Below are 22,932 nucleotides of genomic sequence, written 5' to 3' on the forward strand. Positions count from 1 at the left end.
TATTTTTGAGAGACAGAGAGAGAGAGAGAGAGAGAGACAGAGACAGAGATACAGTGTGAGTGGAGGAGGGCAGATAGAGAGGGAAACACAGAAACTGAAGCAGGCTCCAGGCTCCAAGCTATCAGCACAGAGCCTGATGCGGGGCTCAAACTCACGAACTGCGAGATCATAACCTGAGCCCAAGTTGGACGCTTAACCGACTGAGCAACCCAGGTGCCTCAAGATGCCAATACATTTTTAAATTTCACTCAACAAAGTTTGTACCTAGAACTCGGATATGAGATTAAGATACAAATATAAATCAAACAAATAGGAATATATGTTTATTAAATCCACATGAATATGATCACCTGAAGTCTTGCCAAATTTTGGGTAAAATTTATCCTCTGTATATTAAACTTAGCATATAATTCCATAAGTTGAATTTTGGTCCCTAAAAGAAAAAAAATAAATTTATTCCTAATACATTTGGCATAACAATTTTTTTTATGTTCTTAGAGAAATAACTTTTCTAAAATGAGTAAAATTGCCTTCTGAAAAATATGAGGCTCAACAAAATTTCAAGAGCAATCCAAAAGATAAATAATAAAAGCCCTTCTGGTTTAAACCTCAAATAAAATCCACATTGAATAATATATTTTGTAGAGCCTCTGTGGTGAAGAGGGTAGAAGTTCACGTGTTAGAAGTGAACGTCAGAGGAATTAGCTTTACAATCATAAATCAAATTCTCATACACATTCATGGCCCCACCAAGACTGGTTGTCTACTCTGCAAGTTCTCCAGTGATATGCTCCGGCAATGCAGGTGAGAATAGGTCAGACGTAACTGCTGTGGACCATCAATTACTCAGAAAAAAAAAGTGCATGCCTCAGAAGAGTCAAAACCAGAAGTTATTATGCAGCTCTTAATGTCAAAATGATAGTTGGGGCGCCTGGGTGGAGCAGTCGGTTAAGCGTCCGACTTCAGCCAGGTCACGATCTCGCGGTCCGTGAGTTCGAGCCCCGCGTCAGGCTCTGGGCTGATGGCTCGGAGCCTGGAGCCTGTTTCCGATTCTGTGTCTCCCTCTCTCTCTGCCCCTCCCCCGTTCATGCTCTGTCTCTCTCTGTCCCAAAAATAAAAAAAAAAACAAAAAAAAAAACGTTGAAAAAAAAAATGATAGTAGAACCAAAGGAAAGTTTACATTTTCAAAAGCAGGTTATTCTCCAGGTGCCTAGGTGGCTCAGTTGGTTAAGAAGCCGGCTTTGGCTCGGGTTGTAATCTCGTGGTTCATGGGTTCCAGCCTCGTGTTGGGCTCTGTGCTAAGAGCTTGGGGCCTGGAACCTGCTTCAATTCTGCGTCTCCCTCTTGCTCTCTGCCCCTTCCCCGCTCTTTCTCTCTCTCTCAAAAATAAATGGTTATTCTCAAAACAGGATGTAAAATACAACATCTTAATTACTTATCTTCGAAACAAAAAAGCCTCTAAATCTAGCAGAACACTTAATAGTAAACTAAAATATTGTTCATTTACTATGATTTGGACCAATGGAGGTAAGCTGTGGCATGGAGCACTTGAATGCATAGATTACTCCAAGTCTTCAATATTTTTTTCCAAACATACTTATCTTCATAATTAATTTAGATGAAGTGACTAGTAAAATTTGTTTGAGTTCTCCAACAGCGAGAGGAAGTAGCACCTTAGACCTAAATGTTTACAATCTGTGTACAATTCTTATAAGACTCTGAGATCCTTGAATGAAGGGACTAAATCTTGGAGTTCTTACATGTTTTCAAAAAAAAAATTTAAGTTTATTTTTATTTTTGAGAGAGACAGAGTGTGAGTGGGGGAGGGGCAGAGAGAGAGGGAGACAGAATCTGAAGCAGGCTCCAGGGTCTGAGCTGTCAGCATAGAGCCCCATGCAGGGCTTGAACTTAGGAACCACAAGATCATGACCTGAGCCAAAGCTGGCCGCTTAACCGACTGAGACACCCAGGATCCTCTCTTCATAGATTTTTGAATCACCTTGCACAGTACCTTGCACAGGTGTTCAAAACACAACTGGTAAATGAATAATTCACTCACAAAAAATAAAATTTTGATGTTCATGTGTTGAAAGAAATAAGGCTACTTTTGGTATTCTGTTAGTGCTGTTACAGAGCAGACACACGATGATTCTGGATTTTACTTTTTGAGCTAACATAATAAATAACTCTGTGTATTAATTTGGTAATACTAGTTGCCATAACAAACATATCTTCAAATTTCAATGGAGCAACACACTAAAAATTTATTTCTTCTTTATGCAAAGTCTAAAACAGATTTTCCCTGTAGGTGGGCAGATTTCCTCTATGTGGTAATTTGGGCATTTAGCACTTTCCATTTTGAGTTATGCCTTCCCCTGTGCCCTAGAAGTCTCTGCATTCAGCTAAAGGATGGGAACTCATAGGCTCTGAAGAATGTATAACTGCCACTTAACTGCCTTGGCCTGAAACTGATGAAACACTTCAGTCCACAATGCCTTGGCCAGAGCTAGTCACATGCACCCATTTAGACGCACACAAATGCAGGCCAGGGAATGGAATCTCACCGGGGCACATGGTTCTCAGAGAGTATACTGGGAAGGAAGGGGAAATACAGGTTTTTAGCAGACTGCAAGTTGTTTTCTGCCAGGATGGTTCCCCCCTTGCCCCCCACCTTTTTTTCTCTGTTCTCTTCATAAGCAAAGGACATTGTTTTAGTAACTTTGGGAAAATGAATTGCAGTAACTTCTTGAAAATGTAAATTCCAAGTGTAAGGTAATTTTATGAAAGTGGTAACATAATCAAGGACTGCTTGGAGAGTCTAACAGGATAAAAAAATGGCAGCAGATTGTAGGACATCTGAAAACATATCTGAATACAAAGGATGATTTTGGCAGGGCTCCTGGGTGGCTCAGTCAGTTAAGTGTCCCATTCTTGATTTCGGCTCAAGTCATGGTCTCATGGGTTCGTGTGATTGAGCCCAGCATCAGGCTCTGTGATGACAGTGTGGAGCCTGCTTGGGATTCTCTCACTCTCTCTCTCTGCTCTCCCCCTGCCCCACACCTCAACATAAATAAACGCTAAAACACAAACAAACAAACAAACAAAGAGATGATTTGGCTATACCAGTATGCCAGATATGCAGACATAACTAGTCCCTAATTTCTGCTGTCTAGTTTTCCTTCGAGTAGGGTCCAATTTTGTCTAAGAAGATGTGTTTGTGTCGCAACAGTATGGACCATACACGTGCATTAAAGGTGTCCGATGATAGTAACATGTGTTGTAAAGGGATTATGATTCATAACTTTTTTTTCCCACACATACCTCAGCTAGGAGGTGTCCCAAACTTGTAGCGGACTGAAGGGTGTGCCTCAAAGGTGTGCCTTTATTTCCTGTCTGTATCATAAAACTTCTCTATTGATGCTGACATTTTAAGCCTTCTGATCTTGGTTCAAGGTGTTTTTCCTAAACCTGAAACGTGTCCAAATAGCAGTGGGAACTGCCTGTTTATTTGCGACATGTGGGAGAAAACATTGTGGCCTTGGAAGTGAGCATCCTTTGACATGATTTCCTGGTCTTTCCTCAGGCAGGCCCTCTTCTTCACCCATAGGTCTTGGCGTCCCTGCCTCACTCTGTGCCATCTGGCCAGGAACCAACTTCCCAAATCTGCCTTAGCAACTGGCTCTGCCAGGGCTCAGGAGACTGTTTTCAGTAACCACTTCCTGAGGCGATACAGTGGCCTTTCAGAGCTCATATTTTTATGACAGTTCTACTAGACTCTAGGCTTTATTGAGGGCAAGGACCATTTTCCAGTAACTGCCCCTCCCCCCTCCTCTCCCCCCCCCCCCCCCCAACAAATAATCTACTATAGTGTCTGGTGTATATAAAAGGAACACAATACATATTTATTGAACGTACTGTCTGCCGAATTACCACACACTATGCTGGGGGTGTGAATTGGGCAGCAGAATCTTGGAGCCAGTGGCAGCGACCCTGAGTAGGGTGGACACACCCTGCATGGTCTCCATTTGCTAGAAGGCCCACACCGAGGCTTCCCTGCCTTTTAGGGTGAGTTCCTATTCCTTGCAGGCAGCACGCTCAAGGCATACTCTGGTGCCATCAGTCAAGTTCTCCAACTTCCTTTCGGGTTTGAACTCGAAATCTAATCCCTGCTACCCAAACACTTCTGGCTCCATCTCCTAGCTCCCTAAATCTTTTATTAGGCCTTTTACTGGGCTTATGGTCGAATCCAGGAAATAGGAAAAACCTGATATTGAAGGAATTTAGAAACGAAACAGGAAGAATCGAGGGTGAGAAATTTACTCAGCTCTCTTCGTTATCGACGAAGAAGCATGCTCCAATCTTGCCAGGTTGGTCAGAGAGAGGGGCTGTGAGCGGAGGTGACCTTCTGGCAGAGGGAGATGATCTCCTCATTCTGTGGTGCGGCAGACAGGTCAGAAAGGAGCTGTCGGGGCATTGTCGTTCTCTGTCCTCCTGCACCTAGTGTTCCCTTCTTTACTCTCCTTCCAACCAAAGGGACCAGTGTGGGGATCCGCCTTGGGCTTCAGGGCCCTGCACACACCTAGCGCACCAAGTGGACGTCGGATGATTGGAGATGTGCTGCCACCAGTCCCGACTAGTGGCTGCGTGCGCGCGTGAACAGGGAAAAGGCGACCCTCTCCAGTGTGTCTCCTGCCCATCATTTGTCTCTGGAGATTGGCAGGGCGGCCCCGGGTGACTCAGAGTTGCCCGGGGTCGCTTGGACTCCCGTCCCCAATCTCCTTGGCTAGCGCGTCCCACACACTCGGCCACCTCCCTGGCGCGACGCTGAGAAGCGGCCCCTTTCTCAGAAGGTGTGGATGCGTGTGTATGTGTGGGGAAACGTTAATAACCAGCACATCGCGCATCAAAAAGCCCCAATAGCAAAATGCACCGTACACCCATCACAGCCGGAGCCCGTCTCCCCAAGGTAAGTTGTTTATTCGTCGCCGTTTTGGCGATTCTCCCTGGACAGCTGCTGCAGCGACAGCGACAGCAGCTGTGCCGCGGGCCCCGAGCTCCCCGCGCTCTTCCTTCCTCCGCCCTCTTTCGGTGCTCCTCACCCCCACCCTCTTCCCTCCTCTCCCTGCCTCCCCCCTTCTTGCCCTCTCTCGGGCCACGCACACACCCGGAGACACCCTCCGCACTTGGCTACTCACACTGCGGCTTAACCCAGCCGACTAGGCACAGTTGCCAAAGCTGCGCGGGGGAGTGTGCGGGGTCCAGGGGCAGAAGCCACACCGGGCTGAGGGTGGCAGGGTAGAGCCCCGCTCCTCCCTGCCGCGACCCCCTGCCCATTCTCCTTCCCTAGTCTCGGCCTGCCGGCAACAGTGACACCTGAGCGGTGACTGGGCGGCGGAGGCGGCAGGCCCACTGGACTGGCAGCTGGGAGAAAACAGAGAGGGGGGCGGGGACGGCGAGGAGGAGCGGGAGGAGGGCCGAACGACGAGGGCGCGACCTAGCAGAAACTGACGCGCGCGCCAGCCAATGGGCGCCCGCAGCTTCGACGTCGGGGCGGGGAGCGGGGGGCTGGCTCCGCAGGGAGGTGGAGGCTGCCGGGGCGCTGGAGGCGGGGGCCGGGAGGAGGAAGGGGAGGAGGCGGAGGCGGGCGCGGTGGCGGTGGCGGCGGCGGCGGCGGCGGAGGAGGAGGGTAGGTTGCGCCGGGGACTGTGTCTGCCGAGATCCGCGCTGTGCCTGTGTGAGTGAAGGAGCGGCGCGGGGAGGCAGAGGCGAGCGCGGGCGAGCGCAGCGGCGGGACGTCTCCGGCGGCCGCGGGGCCAGCGGCGGCGCTTGGTGTGGGGAAGCAGCGGCGGCGGCAGCAGCAGCAGCGGCGGCCGCCTCTCCGCCGCCGGGGACGCCGAGGCACGGCTGGTGGCACTGACATCGGCGGCCCTGCCTCTTCTGTCTCGCCCCCGGCCCTCCCCATGTGATCGGTCTTAATCCCGGCGGAGTGCGCGCGTGGGGCTTCATTCCGCGGTGCCGGGTCTCCTTGCCGGGGTGGGTGCTCCTGTGTGCGCTTCTCCTCCCCATCCCCCTTCCCCCAAGAATAAAAGAAGAACCAAGAGGCGTGCTTAGAAAATAAATAAATAACCACCACACACGCGCAGCCCGGAGCGGAGTCGGCGAGGCTGGCGGCGGCGGCGGAGGAGGAGTGAAGGCGGCGGCGGCGAAGGAGGAGGAGGAGGTGGAGGAGGAGGAGGAGGTGGAGGAGGAGGAGGAGGAGGAGGAGGAGGGACGCGCGAGAAGGCAGTAACTTTAAAGCCAGCTCAGAAGCCCAGACCTCCAGCCGAGCGGTTTGCAGCGCGGCGGCGGCGGCGGCGGCGGCGTTCAGTGTCTGGCCCGCCGGTCCGGTCGGGGTGTGCAGTAGGACGGACGAGCAGCGCGTCGCTGTCCCCCGGCGGCTGGAGATGTCCGAGCCCAAGGCAATTGATCCCAAGTTGTCGACGACCGACAGGGTGGTGAAAGGTAAGCGGCGCGCCGCGGTCGCCCCGGTGCACCGTGTGCCGCAGGAACCCTCACGGCTCGCCTCCCCTCCCCCCGCCCCCGGTTCTCTCCTTGCTCCAGCCACGGACCTTCTAGGATATTGTGCAACCCTCGAACCCCCCCTCCTTTGCGCGCCTTCCCCCCAAGCCTCCCACCCAGCCCCACTTGGGGCATTTTTATTTACGGGGGCGTCAGTTGGCAAATGGCTGAGCCGCGGGGAGGCGGCGGCGGCGGGGGTGGCGGTGGCGGGAGGGGGCGCCCGGGGGGTGGTTGCTGGCAGGGTGTAGCTGCTGTGACAGAAATAGGAAGTGGGTGGCTGCTCGCAGGCTTGCATGGGATCGGGTTTATGATTTTCTTTTGCAGAGGGAGGGGTGATTTATGGCTTTTAAAAAATTAATATGGCATTTTTATGTGGCCGTGGCTTTCCACCGACTGCCTCGCTCGGGCTGGGTTCTCTCGGAGCTCCATTGCAGCAATTCCCTCCGCGCCCCCTCCCCCTCCCCCTGAAAGGGCCTGCACAGGACTCGCGAGAGAGCGGGAGAGCGTGGGGGGAGCCCGGCGCTTCCTTCCGCGCGGGGCGGGGGCGGCCGCAGGCGGAGGGGGTGGCCGAGGGGACGCGCGGGGGCCGCGGGAGGCGGGGAACGACCCGAGAGTCCCGCCGCGCCGCCCCGGGATTCCCCCGCAGGCCCTGAGAAAGACACGAAAAGCAGTTCTCCAACCTCCCTCGCCACCGGAGCCTTCCTTCCCCCGCCGACCTGTCAGTGCTCTTGAATGGTTCCCCGCTGGAGCACACCTCCCTGGTGGTAACCTCACCCGGCTCGCTTCTTCCGTGCCCCTGGCACCCCCTTGTTAACGGGCCATTTGATTCCTGTTATTGCCTCTTCTCCCCTGCCCCGGGATCGTATACTCCTTGCCCTGAGGTTCCTGGCGTAGAGAAGCGGGGATGCGTGGGGTGAGGAAGGGGACAGGCAGTGGTCTTTCTTGCCCGGGAAAATCCGCCGTCCTCGTTGTGTTCCGTGGTGGAGTTGGGGAGGAACCATCCTACAAATCCTGGAAGGATGGGACAACAGAGCAGATCCTCCAGGATTAAGTAGTATCCCTCGTTCCTAGGGTTAGGACCCGGAGCAAAGCAGGGATGGGGTAGGGGCTAGGCACGGAACGGGCCTTAGAAATTGCAAATAGCACTGGCTGGTGTGGAGTGTGTGTGTGTGTGTGTGTGTGTGTGTGCGCGCGCGCGCACGCGCGCGGGGTGTGTGTGTGTGTGTGTGGTGTATAGAACTGAGATAGTATCTAATGTGGCCATGCAAGTTGAGTGCAAGGCAATAAAGTCATTGGTCCCATGAGCACTTAGGTGAAGTAACTCCGCAGCCTTAAGACCATGATACAGAAGTCCTTCTGGGGCGACAGAACTGTTCATTGCTCCATTCACATTTGCTCAGTTGTTAAAGTTGTGTGTATGTGTGTGTGCGTGGTGATGGGGGAGGGGGATTGTTTTCTCTTTTTTTAAAAAAAGAGAATAAAATATCTTTTCTTGTTTTGATTATATTAGAATCATTCCTACTTGAATGCAGTATTCATAGACTCATCAAAGTAAGGAGGAAATACCTTTGCAAAAAATGACTCGAAGTAGGACTACAGATGAACAACTGTTCTCTCTGCAGTAATGGCTCCTCATGTAAACAGTGAATTCAAATCGATTCCAAAGAACTATGCTTTGTATTAAGGGTTATTGTTGACATTTTCAAAAATTAAGACCTTTTGCTGAAATATTGGAGAATAACAAATATCTCCCTAATGTGTGATGTTTAGGTGTAACTCCAGTGTATGTTAAGATTGCCTGTTTTCAAAACAGTGTAAAGCTTACAATTAAAGTGCTAGCAGTAAATGTGTCAACAATTAAAAGTCAGTCATATGTGCATACATAACTTCAGGTTCCCTGTTTTAAATCACAAAGTGTGGGTTCTCTGTGTAAATGTAAAATTGTCATGGAGAGAAGAATGTAGAATTGTCTATACATTCTGGCTTGATGTCTTTACCAATTAATGTGAAAGAGTCCATTCAGCCATTCTATGCCTATTTGGTCTTGCTTTTTTCCAATGCTATATTGTAATGTTTTTATAGATGAGTCTTCATTGTAAGTACACAAATTCTCCTTAATTCCAAAAAAAATGGTTTACATATTTTTGTAGAGCTAAAATGCACACGTGGTTAATATAGGAAAATAGGAAAGTCTCAAAATAGGGAAAGGTAATTTTGTATTTGTTTTTATAGGGATCTTGATGTGAAATTTTAAATGTGAAATTTTGTTTATAGAAAAAAAACTTTTATTGATGAATCCTGATTTTAAGGTGGGCATGTTATTTTTCTTATGCTTTCTTATAGACTTTATATTGTTGGCTTTTTAAAAGGCATTATTGAATGTTGGATCAACATTTGGTCACATATATGATTTTTATAACTGATTATTTTGAAATGGTAATCTGTTTTGATTACCAGTTCTCTAACAGATAGCATGTCCCTACGTATATACATGCTTAGTGAGTAGAAAGTACATGAATGATGAATGGAAAATAGATGACCAAATGATTTTTCAGGTTTACAAAATTAGGTAAGACATAGTTCATGGAACCATGACTTTAAATTTTGCTAGAACTTCATCTCAGTAGTCTGACAGGATTCTTTAATGTAGGAAAGGGGTTATCCTCGAGGAAATTTTTGTGCTCCTCAAACTTCCTCTTCTTTTACAATACAGATAGTAATATTTGGTTGCATATAGAAATAAGAAGTATTTGGATCATTATTACCATGGCATGCCATGGTGTTTGTTTACAGTTATCTGCATTAGTGTGATCTGGCTTTTGTTGTATAACAAATTGCTGTTTACAAATAAAGCTGTGCTTGTGGTTTTGTTTGTAGTAATACCATGATGTGACGGCTTTCTTGATTTGTACTTCCAGAATGCAGCTTTAGAAAGGTAGGTTGAGTTTAAGTCTCAACTAACTATGCGATGTTTCAGGTTTGTAGCATCTTCTAGAGTGTGTTCAGAGCCCTGATCAGTTTTCCAGATCTTAAAAATGAAAGGGAATGGCAGCACTGGAGATGAGAAGCATTTATTTAGATTACCTCAAAAAAATTTACTTCTCATTTAGCAAAACTGGTGCTGTTTCAATTTGACTGTTCTTGGATAAAAACAATGGAAAACATAAAAAAAAAAAAAAAACCTCATAGAAAAGATCTTGGGAATGCCATTTGTTGGAAATCGGAGTAATTTGACCCGTTTACTGTTTTACATTTTTTTAAGAAAACAAAATATATGCGTAACTGTATGGCAAAAGATGGAGGGCAGTAAATAGAAGAATAACTACTCTCCCTTCTTTCCCCCAACACACCACATAGTCTGGTTTTTCTCTGCAGTGGTGCTCCACAGGCCTGGTTCCAAACTCTGGCTTCTTTTTATTTCTCCTTGCCCGTCCCTGCCTTTGACTCCGTGTCTAGCCCTAACACTCCCTCCTGGCTTTGGAACTTAGCTATTTGGAAGTCATACACTTGGAGGAAATGAAATTGTATTTAATGAGTACCTTGCTTTGTTACTTCTTTTTCCCTTCCCTTTGTTCCCATCTCCAAGTATTTTCTAATGAGGTATTTCTTACCTTAACCCGAACTGATTTTAATAGTAGAAATTCCAGATAGCATGGCAGGTTGATGGGGAGTAAATGCCTGGGAAGAGTTTTGGGGGTTTTCTCAAAAACTGTAGGTAGGGAATTTGTGCTTTGTGTCTGTCAGGTTGCTTTTGGCTGTGGGGAATGCAAAACAAAACAAAACAAGCTGTTTTTCTTTGTATTGTCAGCTTATATACTGTTTGTGAAGACAAAATACACACAGGGAAATTCTGGAAGGATATCTAAGATCATATAAGCAAGAAGCTGGTAGCTAAGCAAAATATTAAGTAAACAAAGATTCAAGCCGCCAGTGTTTCTAGCTGAATGAGATGGTAATATTGCTTAAAAAGAACATCAAGCTATGCTACATCAGTAATCATGATCATGTTTGGATTTTGAAGCAAAGTATTAAATAATGCCATTTCTTTGTGGTGTGTCAAGAGGAGCTCATTGTGAATTTATTTTACTTAGATTGACCATCTATTCTATAGTATAGTATATTCTATCTATCTGGTTTTCCATTTGAGTGCAGTAAGACCTCATTAATTCAGTGTCGTTAACTGAAACTATGATTAAGCATTAGTGTTTGGTGGCTGAAGTCTCCATCAGCAATGGATGTGAAGAAAGGGTCTGCTAATCTAATTAATAATATAAACAACACGGTTTGGGCATGGTTAATATACTTAACAGAACAGATTCTTTTCGGGATGTAGTGAGTAGCATGTAAATTAATGCTATTAATTACAAATTAGATCTGTTCGTTAGTGTTTTCTTTCAGGATTTCTACTATAAAGTAAATGTAACAAAACATTATTTTCAAAACATTTTGTAAACTAACACAAAAGCCTTAGGCAACAATTGAGACTGTGATTCGGGGAACTTCCAATGATTCTAAAATGCCATCGAATAGGAAATTAACATTTAGAAAAGAATATTTTTTTGGAAACTGGGGGAAAGAACCTGTACTTTAAATGAGCAATCTATTTTAAGACATCCAGTTAAAATGTGAAAAAAGTAACAGCTTAGAATCTAGTTAGTTTTACATTTGTTTATGTTAGTTTAAAAACATGCCTTTTTATGTCTACTTCATTTTTTAAATCTGTTCATTTCCATAAATATGACCTGTTTTATTTATAATTTTAAAAATATGAAATATGACTTTGATGTACGTTTATAATTTTTATAATTGGTCTCTCATGCTTTTCCTTATCTTTTCTGTGTCAGCCATGTGTAAAGTTGGAACTAATTACGAAACCAAATAAAGAGTCCATTTAGAGTGACCTCATTGGAAAACAGCATTTTTCTAGACATACTCTCCTTTTAGCAAATCCAGTTAATTTACTGTTTTGAAAGTTTTGTGAAAATATTGGACACTCCTGAACTATAGGGAATGATGATGATTCACGATCTGGAACTTTGGTAAATACTAAAAAATCATTTTGTCATTTTTTTTAGCAACTTTGTGGTGTAGCATTCTCTTGATATTCAAGAGAGAGACAGTGAGATTTTGAATTCCAACTTTCTACAATTCCACTGTAATGTATTGTAAGTCACAGGTTTTTTCCTCATTTGTAAAATTGTACTCACCCCTCACTTCTGGGAACCAGAGGATCCTCAAATGGAATTTGAGGTCACACTGGGTCCACTTGCCTGGGAATGGCAATTCAGTCACTGCTGACACAGAATTACAAATGACAATGTGTTAATGTATTTTCAGGGTCACTCAAGAATAGTCAGAACAATTAATATTGAAGTCTGTGAATGCCTTGGGTCTACAACAGTAGCTTATGGTGGCATTTATTTTATAGTTGAAGAAATGGAGACAGAATAGATAGCATGGTCGGTCACAGGTGGGACTAGAATGCAGGTAAGTGTAAGCAAATTCTTTCCTTTAGCAAAGATGTTCTTTTGTCTTGAAAACCTGTTTGACAGTGTCACTTCTTTTGGTATATTTCAGATGTCACATAGTATTTCAAACTTTGCTTTACTGAATTACTAGCTGTATAAAATAGTTTCAATAGGAGAGGGAACTTTTATATCTCTGTATTTAGCAGAATAAACATTCTGACGATAGATATTATAATCTGGTTTGATCTTGGCATGAGGTTTACTAAAGGAAAATTGTTAAACGTTATTCTCTATTCAGGTAAATGTATACACAGAAACAGAAATAGCATATTCTCCTACTAAAACATTTATTGACATTTATTTTGAAGGTTGTTATCATAAGCCTCTTTGAACTACAGATAATGGCCGATACAGTTGGTCTGGTTTGAGGATTTTACGAATTTCTAGAGAAAGCTCAAGCAAAACCAACAACCAGTGCTTCGTAGGTGTTTCACTCCTTTTTAAAAAATAGTCATCAGGTGGGAATGTCGGCACTGACACACGGTTTCAGTTTGTAAACTAAGTCTTTAGTAATCTTGACATTTTCAGCATTATTAACTCATTTTACCGTATTTTCATCTTCTGTATTCATACAGGCTGTATCATGATGAGCCATCAATTATATTTCACATAAGAAGTCAAATAAAACACTTCATATTTCTCTATGGTTAGGTGTTCTGAATAATGGCTTAAATCAGATGGACTGGCAAACTGAGGACCTGGGCCTATGGCTGGGATCTCAAATCCTTTTCACAAATGTACATGCAGTAACTGAAACCCTGATATTAAAAACAAAAACAAACCCTGACTGAGAAAGCAGTAATGAATCATTAAAATATTACAGTTTTAGAATTCGATCTATTCTTTGTGAGACATCACAGAAATAGAATGTTGTGTTCTTCTTTTTATTTCCTTAATCCATGTCTTTGCCTTATACCAAGTATATTCCTACTCTATTTTAAAAGGATGGTCTGTCTGACTTTCTATGAACTTCTCTCTCTTGCAACTGGAAATTCTGCAGATGTCTGCAGAAAGCAAAACACATAAGTAGAGACCAGAGATTTATGTTCCCAGCTGCCTCCAGATGATGACAGACCACCTTACAGGGTTTGTCAGTGTCAGGTACTTCCTACAGTTAGGAAGCCAGAAGAACGATGGTTGATGTTCAGAAAGAGAGTTTTATTCATACAGAGCTAAATTTTAAAAGATCCCATTAGCTCTAAGTTTCTGAGATGTAGAGTCTCTTCTTATACTGTCCATACGGTAACTGTATGGACCCGCTTTATTTTTTTTATTTTTTGGGGGGAGGAGCTGTTACTTCTGATTTAAAATGTTCAGTTGTCTCTGTGTAGTAGTAGAATGTTTTGGAGATTCTGGTAGGTCGGTGTCTGAACTATGTCTCCCAGATTGCTGCATATTCGTGGAAGGTACACAAATTTTTTTGTTAATATGTATATTCAGAGTTTTAGTTTGAAAACCATGGTCATCGAATCAGTGTTGCCTAGCTCAATGCCTTGCTTCTTATGCCCTGAATCAGTTCTTGTCTGATGACTTTGAACATTGCACAATTCTCACTACACCTCCTGAAGCAATGAATGGAGACAAATTATGTATTTATTTTGAGTACAATTGTATTAAGTTCTGTCTTTTTTATAAATGGTTCTATATGATAACTGTATGGTTTTGGAATACTTCCTCTCCAGCCACATCAGACAATAGAATATGAGAGGGAGGCATTAATAAGGTGATATAATTAGATTCAGGGAAGTTTTGTTGTTTGGTCATTTGGACTGGCTTCACGCCAGCTGAGTTTAAAAGGCTAACTCCTTTTCAACTCAGCATATTAGCTTGAACTTGAAAGCTTTTTTTCGGTTTTTGTTGTATTTCCCCTTAGACTGATCAGTTTTTGACAGGTGAGAAAAGATATGTTAATCACTCAGTGTTTGACATATTGGGTGATTTATATTTTTTAATTATTGTTTAGATTTGGACTTGAAGAGAGAATGATCGGGAAAATTCCATGAAACAAAACAAAACAAAACAAACCGAGACCAGAAAAACCCCTCTTCCTTTGTTTACATCTCAATTTATCATTTTCTGTAATGCTTTTGTAATTCAGAAACGCAGCCTTCTTCAACATAACCTCCTGCCCTCCTCCTGCCCTCCGCTGGCCCCCAAATGTCATTGGATTCTATCCAATGGGAAGATATATGGGCTATGAGAAGTTAAAAAAAATGTGGCACCAGCTCTGCTGACTCCTTATATTCTTCTAAGTGGGCTTCAAGCCATCGTTGACATTTGTTTTTAAACATCCTGTAAGCCATGCCGTTTTATCAAATTAAATTAAAAGCACAATATATTCTCTTACAATGACAGAACCTGAGTCAGGACTTCCAAGTTTGTGTTATTATTATTATTTTGCTTTTTACAAAGGAATTAAATTTTTTTAAATTAAACCTGGCATTGTTGGTCTGCTGTGCCTACTTAATGCTAATAAAGTACATGCATACCTTCTGTGTGTGGGCTTGATTATTGTCACGGTAACAGTTCTCATCTTTCAATTCTCATCCTTTGAGCTTTGATTCAGAGGACACCTCCTCTGGGACCGCATCTCCTGAAACCTTCAACTGGAGTAAGGGGACTCAGCCTCTTCATTTTCTCGGAGGACACTTTGATTAGAGCATGCTCTGTGAAGACTTATTTACCTTTCTGCCTCCTCTCCAGGAGAGAGGGGCCTGCCTCCACTTATCTTGGTATATTTAACCCCAGTACAATGCCTACTGTAGAATATACCCTTGATACGTTGGTTGGTAAATGAACAAAATAACAGATAAAGGATAAGAGGGATTTGAATTTCCAAATTATAGAGTTCTTTTCTATTATGAAATTTTGTGGATCCTAAGTCATGGACAGCTCACAAACATCTGGTGAGTTTCTTGTTTCATAAGTGCCAATGCTGTAGAAGGGTTTTTTTCACATGTATTTCTGAAATGCTCTCTCGTTAATTGAGATTCTATGTTTTTTGCCCAATAGACAGACTACAGAAGCATAACGGGCAGGAGTGGCTTACCCAGGGAGTGCTTGGTTGTCGGTGGCTCATTGTTAGTCAAAGGATATATAGGTCTATTTTCTCAGAGGTAGGTGATGTTTTCTTCCTTCAGGAAGACTGGTGATGATACCAAGTTGAGAGAGAGCCACTATGACAAGCCTCTGGGAGGCCCAGATTAGACTTCACAATTACATTGCTTACTTAGATAAATACACAAATGCAAATGAATAAAAGTCAATATGTTTAGGAATCAGAGCAGAGATGTAAAACATACTGCAGGCCCAGATAAGACATGTCTGTGTAATACTAATAAAAAATCTTCAGGCCCATTCCGTGAGTACAGGCTGCTGGTGAGTCAGCTCTGCCGATGGCACGTCTACCTGGTGGATGTTTTTCTGAAAACTCAGCCCTGGGATCCACATCAGCTGGGAGAGGGTATGTTGTGAGGCACCTGCTCTCAGCCCAGTCCTTACAGAGCACCACTGATCTGACCTAGTCCGCACTTGGTCAGATGGCTCCCCACTGAAGCAGGCTTTCCAAGCCCCCGTTTATGGGCTAGGATTTAGTCTGTCTCCCTAGTGCAAAAATACTTTTCTTTCAAGGAGTTGAAGACCAGGGAAACTATAATTTCTCACCTAAAATCACATCACTGTCACTGCCAATTTGCAGTCGGCCGTCAGGAGGAATCTCTCTGTTGACTACACCTCTGGCCAGAATTCTACTTGACTACTCTGTCTCATTTCCACATGCACTTTCAGAAATGCATGCAGAAAATTTGGAGGTTCTTAAAAAAAAGAGGTTCCTCCCCCTTCCCCAAGTGGTTAAAGGACTTAAAATTGTGAAAGGAACTAAGATTATTGAGTTTGAATAAGAAAAGTTTGGTGATTTATAGATTTCAGGTATTAATAAGTCTCTTTCTACAGTGGGTCACACTCCTACGTTAATCTGTCACCACTATCAATTGAATAAGAAAAAACACTACCTGGAAGCATCAGGGATTTTGGTGACTTTTTTTTTTTTTTTAATCCAGTCATGGACATTTAACACTGGCATGGGTTATGGGTGATCTTCGGAATGGAGAGAATTGATGATTCTCATTTATTCAGGTTGTAAATGTGATCTAAATCTAGAATTACAAAATTTTGAAGCTGGAAGAAACCTTGGGAATCTAACTCCTCATCTGGCCTGGAGCCAGTCCTCTGATTCTGTACTGGTGAGAGGGACTGAGAGATGAGTGGGAAAGCTTTTACCTCTTACACTTGCCAAAGTGTCTGAGCCAAAGCAAAACAAACAAATCAAACTCTTGGAATTGGAAGGTGTGGCAGTGATCTAGCTCAGTCCATCCCCAATTTGGAATGTTCTGTCCAGCCTTTGTGATGGATGCTAATCGCACTGTTTCATGAAAGCATGAAGGAGCCCCCTACTGACTAAGACCTGCTCTCACCTGGCCATTTCTACTTGTCAGAGTGTTTCCTTAGGTTTGACATCAGTTACTGCTCTGGAGTACACAATCATTGTTCCTAGCATTGCCGTGTAGAGTTCCCTAAGATGAGCCTTATCTGTCTTTCACAAGAGAGCTTATTTGATACTAAAAGCAACTTTCATGTTGTTAAGTCTTCTGGCTATTCCCCACATGACATTGTTTCTGGGTCCTTCTCCAGCCCAGTAGCCTTCCTTTAAACCATGGTGATTGTCAAGTTCTTTGGAAAATGGAGAAGTGAGTAAAGGTACATGTTGGCTTACCTCTTTCCATCGAACTTCCAGCACCTTGAGCTTGGTTGCCTAAGTACTCCTGCTTTTCTCTTCTGTGTTCTCATGCTGACCCTTAAACTTTCAGGTCCTTCACTGATCCAGTCTTGTATCCCTTGATGTCCCTTGGCTGGGGGGGGGGGGGGGGGTGGGGGGGGGTTACTGCTACTGCCATGATGCTTTTACTCCTCATGGCTTCCTATTGAAATTCCCTTCCACTGTCATCTCCCGGTCCTGCAGCTTGAAGGTTCAAATACCTAACCTGCTCTATATGCAGAGCTTTCCAGAAAATCTGAATAGCAGATGCATTTTAGCAGAGACTTTCTGGAGGTGTTGCCTTCCTTTTACTTGCTTTTATATGTAATACAGACCAGTAATAAAGACAGCATGATAGCATGGTGATATTAGTGTGGTAATTGAGGACAGGCCAAGTCCCTTGTTTACTTTTCAAGTCGCACCATGAAGGCAGCTCAGCACCCTGCTTGCCCAGAGCCAAACTTGCCTTCTCTGCTTGCTCACTCTTCTGGGCACCTAGTCTTTGAAGGTTGTTGATAATATACAGCTCCTAAGGCCATTGAATTTGGCTAACCTAGTGAGTTAGATTGTAATTTGATACCTAGTTTAAGTTTCACGGAGGCCTAAAAGAGGCCAGTGCCTTCCAACTATGGTGTCACAACACATTTCTGTGTTACACTCAGCTGTGAGGTATTAACAGCTACTGACAACAACGTACAGAAGTTTGCAAATGACTTATTTTAAAATATCTATATATAAGCCAGGGTGGATTCCTGTTCAACCCTAAAATACTACGTTCGCTTGTATTCTGATGTTTTTCCTCATGCAGGAGAAGGGATGGAACTGTAGCTATCATGGTGGGCATCTTGCATAACGTACGGGCTTTTTGATCTTCTGATACACCGTTAATCACAGTGGAAATTGTACATTCTTATAGCCTATGGCAGTGTTTGCTCTATTCCAGTGGACATTTTTGAGGACAGTTTATTGCAATCTGGATTCATGCATGCTAGTGTATTATGTGAGTGAATGTCATGTGCATCTTGACAGAAAGGCTGACTTCTGCACTTAGAGAGTGTACCTTCATTAGCCAGATCTGCAGATTGGATAGATCTTGAAATATCCTGGGGTGATTTCAAAGTGCTTTATGCAGCCTGCTCTTTTCAAACATCTCCCACGGGCCATGGCCAAAATTCCATGAATTGTTATTTAAGATGAGCTTGGCCTTGGCCTTTGGGTAGTATTGAATTCAAGAAAAGTCCTGTGCTTTAGGAGACTTTTGAGAGTAAACTTTCATGTCTCCTTTTGAAGAAGAATGCCATGCCTCTTGCACCACTCAGTTTTCTCTCTGCTCCCTTCAAGTGTGATATAATTGTAATACCCTAGTTGGTAAACAGATTAAATAATCCATTATTGAGTATAAAATGACTGTTGAAAATATATTGTTTCCTTCACTTATCAGACCATTTTCCTACACATCCATCCTTCCATCCTGTCCATGCATGCATCACTGCTTGCCTGGGTCTGTGCTGTGTTCTTGGGGCTTAAAGTAGGCAATCTCTGAAGGTTGCTATCTAGTGTGTGTGTGTGTGTGTGTGTGTGTGTGTGTGTGTGTGTGTGTGCGTGCGCGCGCGTGCGTAGTGGTGGTGGGGGCGGGGGAAGCAAATCACAACATAAGTGGTAATTACTTTAATAGCAGAAGATACTACATGCTGTGGAGGACAGTAAAGGAGTGATTCACTGTTTTTTATAGTTTGTACTTTAATTTTTTGGCAAAAATAAAGGGAAGCAATATTGTTTTTTTCCTGTGTCTTGTATATAAGCACAATGTTAGAGCATGGGCTCGTTTGTAAATATAGATGGAATAAAAGGAGCTACAAAAGGAGTGTTGAGTATTTATATGTGGAATTCTGTAGCTGTTACAGTTCACCTGTGAGCAAGGTGTATGAGAAAGAATCATGGTTTGTGGAATGTGGAAGAGGCTTTCAAAGTCAAGCCAACTAGTTCAACTATCTTCCGAAAAAAAAAAAAAAAAAAAAAAGGAAAACCACCTTCCTATTAAATGGTTAATAAGCCCTGCCGCCCCACCCCTGTAGAATATTTACAGTGATGAAGAAGCAGCATCAGAGTGTAGAAATAACATTGGTTTCCACTTTGATAAAATCTGCTTTTAAATCCTGCTTTCTCTATGTACCAGCTGTGTCTGTGGGGAGGTCATGTAACAACACTGAACCCATTTTGCTTACTGAAAAGTGGAACGGATAGTATTAATTTTTCAACTTTGCAAGACTATTGTAAACTATGAGAGGAATTGTATGTGAAATGCCTAGCTTACTGCCTGCCCCCCAAAAGACCTCAGTACATGCTAAGCATTGTGGGGATGGTGTGTTTTTTGTTCTGTTTTTGTTTTTTCATTGTTGGACAGCTCCTTTGAAAGCAAAGTTTTTTGCTTCTGGAAGTAACCTGCATTGAAGTATCCTACCCATTGTCAAATCCACTGTAGTGTGAGGGCCTCTGCCATTCCTCTGAGACTGGCAGAGGTCACCAGTGACTGTCCAGTTGCTGGCTTCTGTTGTATTTGACATAATGGGCCACCTCTTTCTTCTTGAAACATTGTCTTCATTGGCTTTTGTGGGCTTCCTCTTTGACCTGTTTGCCAGCTCCTCTGGACTGAATCCTGAATGTTGATGTTCCTTTTCTTTTTACAAGTTCTTCCATGCAGTTTCATAGCTTTACACGCATAGGATTGGTGACAGGTGTGTGCTGCTTGTAGGCTGATGAGTAACACATCTATATTTGAAACCTAGTTTTTTCCTCTGGAGCTTTCTCTCAAACCCTATACAGAACAGTTGCTGTAGATGGGTATGGTGAAAATCCAGTGGGGTATTTCTCCTGTGTTCCTTAGCCTGGCTGATGTTACCATCATCCATCCAATTAAACAAAGCTGTTATTCAGTTCAAGTTTTCTGAATGTTTCACGTAGTGCTACAATAGCTTCCCAACATTAGTCTTTTTGCTTTCAAACTTGTCCCTTCTCATAAATTAGTTTTCCCACTAGAGGGATCCTTTAAAAATGAACATCTGATTATGCTAATCCCATATGTGGTTGTTGATCTTCTTCTTACTGATTTGTAGGAACTCTTTATATATTGTAGAATTTGACCCCTATTGCATGAATTTTGAAAATACTTTTAATGTAGCATGTGTCACATTGTACTGAATTTAAGTCTTTTCAGTTGATGACAATATAAGTTCTTGAAAGCAGAGAGAACGTCTTTTTATTCAAAGTGTATTCTCAATGCTTCTCTGTGTTTGGTCTATACAAAGTTGATTAAACTAAACTGAACTACTTAAAAAATTTCGATACTTTCCATGGCTTTGTATTTGCTTTACCTCTGTAACATTCTTGCTCTCTATTGTGTCCCTCTTCTGCCTAAAGCTTCTCTGATCTTCTCAGGCATAGCTGTCTGTGATACTTCTTGTACTTTGTACACACAGTATGTCACAAACATTTGCAACAAAATTTTCTCTTTGTGAAATTAACCAGGACAAGGCCTTGTCCACTCATCTCCCCAGTGCTTAGCATGATGCCTAGCATATAATTAGTCATATTCTCCTCCCCCACCAGCAAACAAATTGACCAGAAATGATATACCTGTTCATCACAAAAGCATAATGACATCAGTACTTCCTTTTTTCCCCTTCCAATATCATACTTTTTTTTTTTTTAATTGATATAGTTCAAGTTGGATTATTTTTCCTAGTACTCTTGACTTATCGAATACCTGACCCAGGTGTTCATGTAAATATATTAAGTCAAGTCTCCTCCACTCTGGATTTAGTAATTATTTTATACAATTCTACAAAGCACTACATTTAAAGGAATACCTCAAGTTTGATTTAATCTTGCTTACCTTATCCTCTGGTTCTAGCCTTTTTAGATCTTTTAATTAAACATTTGGATTCTTTTGATTCTTCTTTTTAGTTATTTGCCCCAAATTATGTCCTAAGTAGATTTTCCTAGGCCTTTTACCTAAGGCTGGCAACCAAATGAATTTTTGGAACCGGTCAATTTAGATGAGTGAGTACACAAATCTTTATTTTAGGTTCTACATATGTAACATGGGAAAAAATCCCACATATGTTAAGAAGCTTGTGGCTTCTGTACAAAAAAAAGGAAGTGCTTGTATAATTGGTTGTCCTTGATCTTTTCCTTACTTAATTAGTGTATTTTTCTATGACTGTACTTTGGAATGATAATTTTTAAAAAAAATTTCCAGTGCTTCTGCCTTCCCTGAGATTTATTTTAGTCTTTCATCATTTTAGGCAGTAGAAGAATGAATTTTCCAGGGATAATGATTAAAAAGTTGGTGTATTTATTGCTAGTATATGTTTTGTAATGCATTTCACACAATTATATTTGAAGGGAATACTTCAACTTGTCAGCTACTTTGCTTCTTCTTCATAGGATCTTAACATAAATAATACAGTGCCTTTACTTATTTTTGAGATTTCTGTTCTAAAAATGTTAATAATATTAATGCATATGCTTTGCATATGCATTACATAATTTTATCCTTCCAATAACTCTGAAGCTAGGGGAGAGGCAGTGCCTTTTGAAGGTCACACAGCAAATAAATGTTGGAGCAGGTACAGTAAAACCTTGGTTTGCAAGCATAATTAGTTCTGGAAACATGCTTGTAATGCAAAGCACTTGTATATCAAAGCGAGTTTCCCCATAAGAAATAATGGAAACTCAGATCATTCATTCCATGATCCCAAAATATTCATATAAAAGTGATTACAGTACTGTAACATAATATAAAATAATAAAATACAAAATATAAAGAAAAATAAACAAATTAACTTGCACTTACCTTTGAAAACCTTCCTGGCTAGTGTGAGGGAGACAAGAGAAAGGAGGTTAGTGTGTAGGACGACTTTCACTATCACTAATGGAATCACTGATGTCTGTTAGCTCAGTGGAATCTTTTTCTGCATGGGGGCTATTGTATACACTCTCACGGATGTTGACTGCAGTATGCTATTAATAAACTCTTGTCATATACTGTATTTAACATAACTGACAATTAGCAGAGGAAGGGTCTATATCTGCAGGCAGCCTGACCTAGAATGAAGCAAAGCATTCCTGAGGCTACTCCTGTATGGAAAAGCAAAGGACTGTCCATAGGTGCTTTGAAGTGACAAGAAATACACTAATGTCAGTTGTGGGCACCTTCCAACATTCTGAAAGATCACTGATTTCTGCCAAACATCGTGGCTTGAGACAGAGCATCCGAGCATGGGAGACCATCACCCCCAATCCTTCAGTGAGGTGGCAGGGGAGAGAAGAACTGTTGGCTCAGTTGTGATCTGTGATCGTGTGACATTTGCCGTCACATACTGCTTGTATTGCAAGATGTTGCTCATTTATCAAGTTAAAATTTATTAGAAATGTCATGTGGAATATTCGTAGAACAAGTTACTCGCAATCAAAGGTTTTACTGTATTTAGATTCCAACAGTCTCATCTCGAGATCCTGGGCTTTTCCTACCATAACACTAAGTTGAAGGACACATTAGACCAAATTCATTAGGTAGCATCTATGAATTGATAGAAAATAGGCATTTGTTTTTATCTAAAATATTATCACTCCTGGAAGTCATTTGAGTAGATTGTCATTGGCTTTTGTATAGCACACAAGTGCTAGAGAAAAATGTGTCATTTCTGTGGGGCAAGTACTTCTGTTTCCTTTTTAGAAATACATAGCCAGGGCACACAAACAATGGGACTAGAGTGTAAACTAGGCCTTACTTGGCCTTACTGACTTAATCATGGTGTTACAGGACAAACTAATCTAAAACATAAAAGGAAATGCTGTGAGTTACATAAAGAAGATATTTTTATTGGACCTTGAGTTTTTCTTTTAGGTTAAATCTATGCCCCCCCCCCCCCCAAAAAAAAAAAATCTAGTGCTAGCTGTTGTATATTCTGCTGGACTTTGTTTTAGAGACTTTGCTTCTTTATATTCATTTTCATATTTTTGTCACTAAAG

The 22,932-nt window shown here is 42.5% G+C and overlaps 1 protein-coding gene and 1 long non-coding RNA gene across 3 annotated transcripts in view; both read left to right on the forward strand.

Annotated features, from left to right (window-relative positions):
* The first annotated feature begins 6,252 nt into the window (after nucleotides 1-6,252).
* The window catches only part of PPP3CA (protein phosphatase 3 catalytic subunit alpha), a 325,261-nt gene continuing 308,581 nt past the window's right edge, over nucleotides 6,253-22,932 (forward strand). Inside the window, exon 1 of the mRNA XM_042935821.1 lies at nucleotides 6,253-6,501. Coding sequence (XP_042791755.1) covers nucleotides 6,444-6,501 — 58 coding nt within the window. The 5' untranslated portion in view covers nucleotides 6,253-6,443. The remainder of the gene's footprint in view (nucleotides 6,502-22,932) is intronic.
* LOC122218011 lies at nucleotides 8,881-14,096 on the forward strand. Of its 2 annotated transcripts, none has more exons than XR_006201799.1 (2): nucleotides 8,881-9,493; nucleotides 11,896-14,096. It is a non-coding gene; the product is annotated as an uncharacterized LOC122218011 (long non-coding RNA). The 2 variants fall into 2 exon arrangements; XR_006201800.1 differs by having other exon boundaries at nucleotides 11,987-14,096.

Source organism: Panthera leo, chromosome B1, assembly GCF_018350215.1.
Source record: "Panthera leo isolate Ple1 chromosome B1, P.leo_Ple1_pat1.1, whole genome shotgun sequence".
Lineage (NCBI taxonomy): Eukaryota > Metazoa > Chordata > Mammalia > Carnivora > Felidae > Panthera > Panthera leo.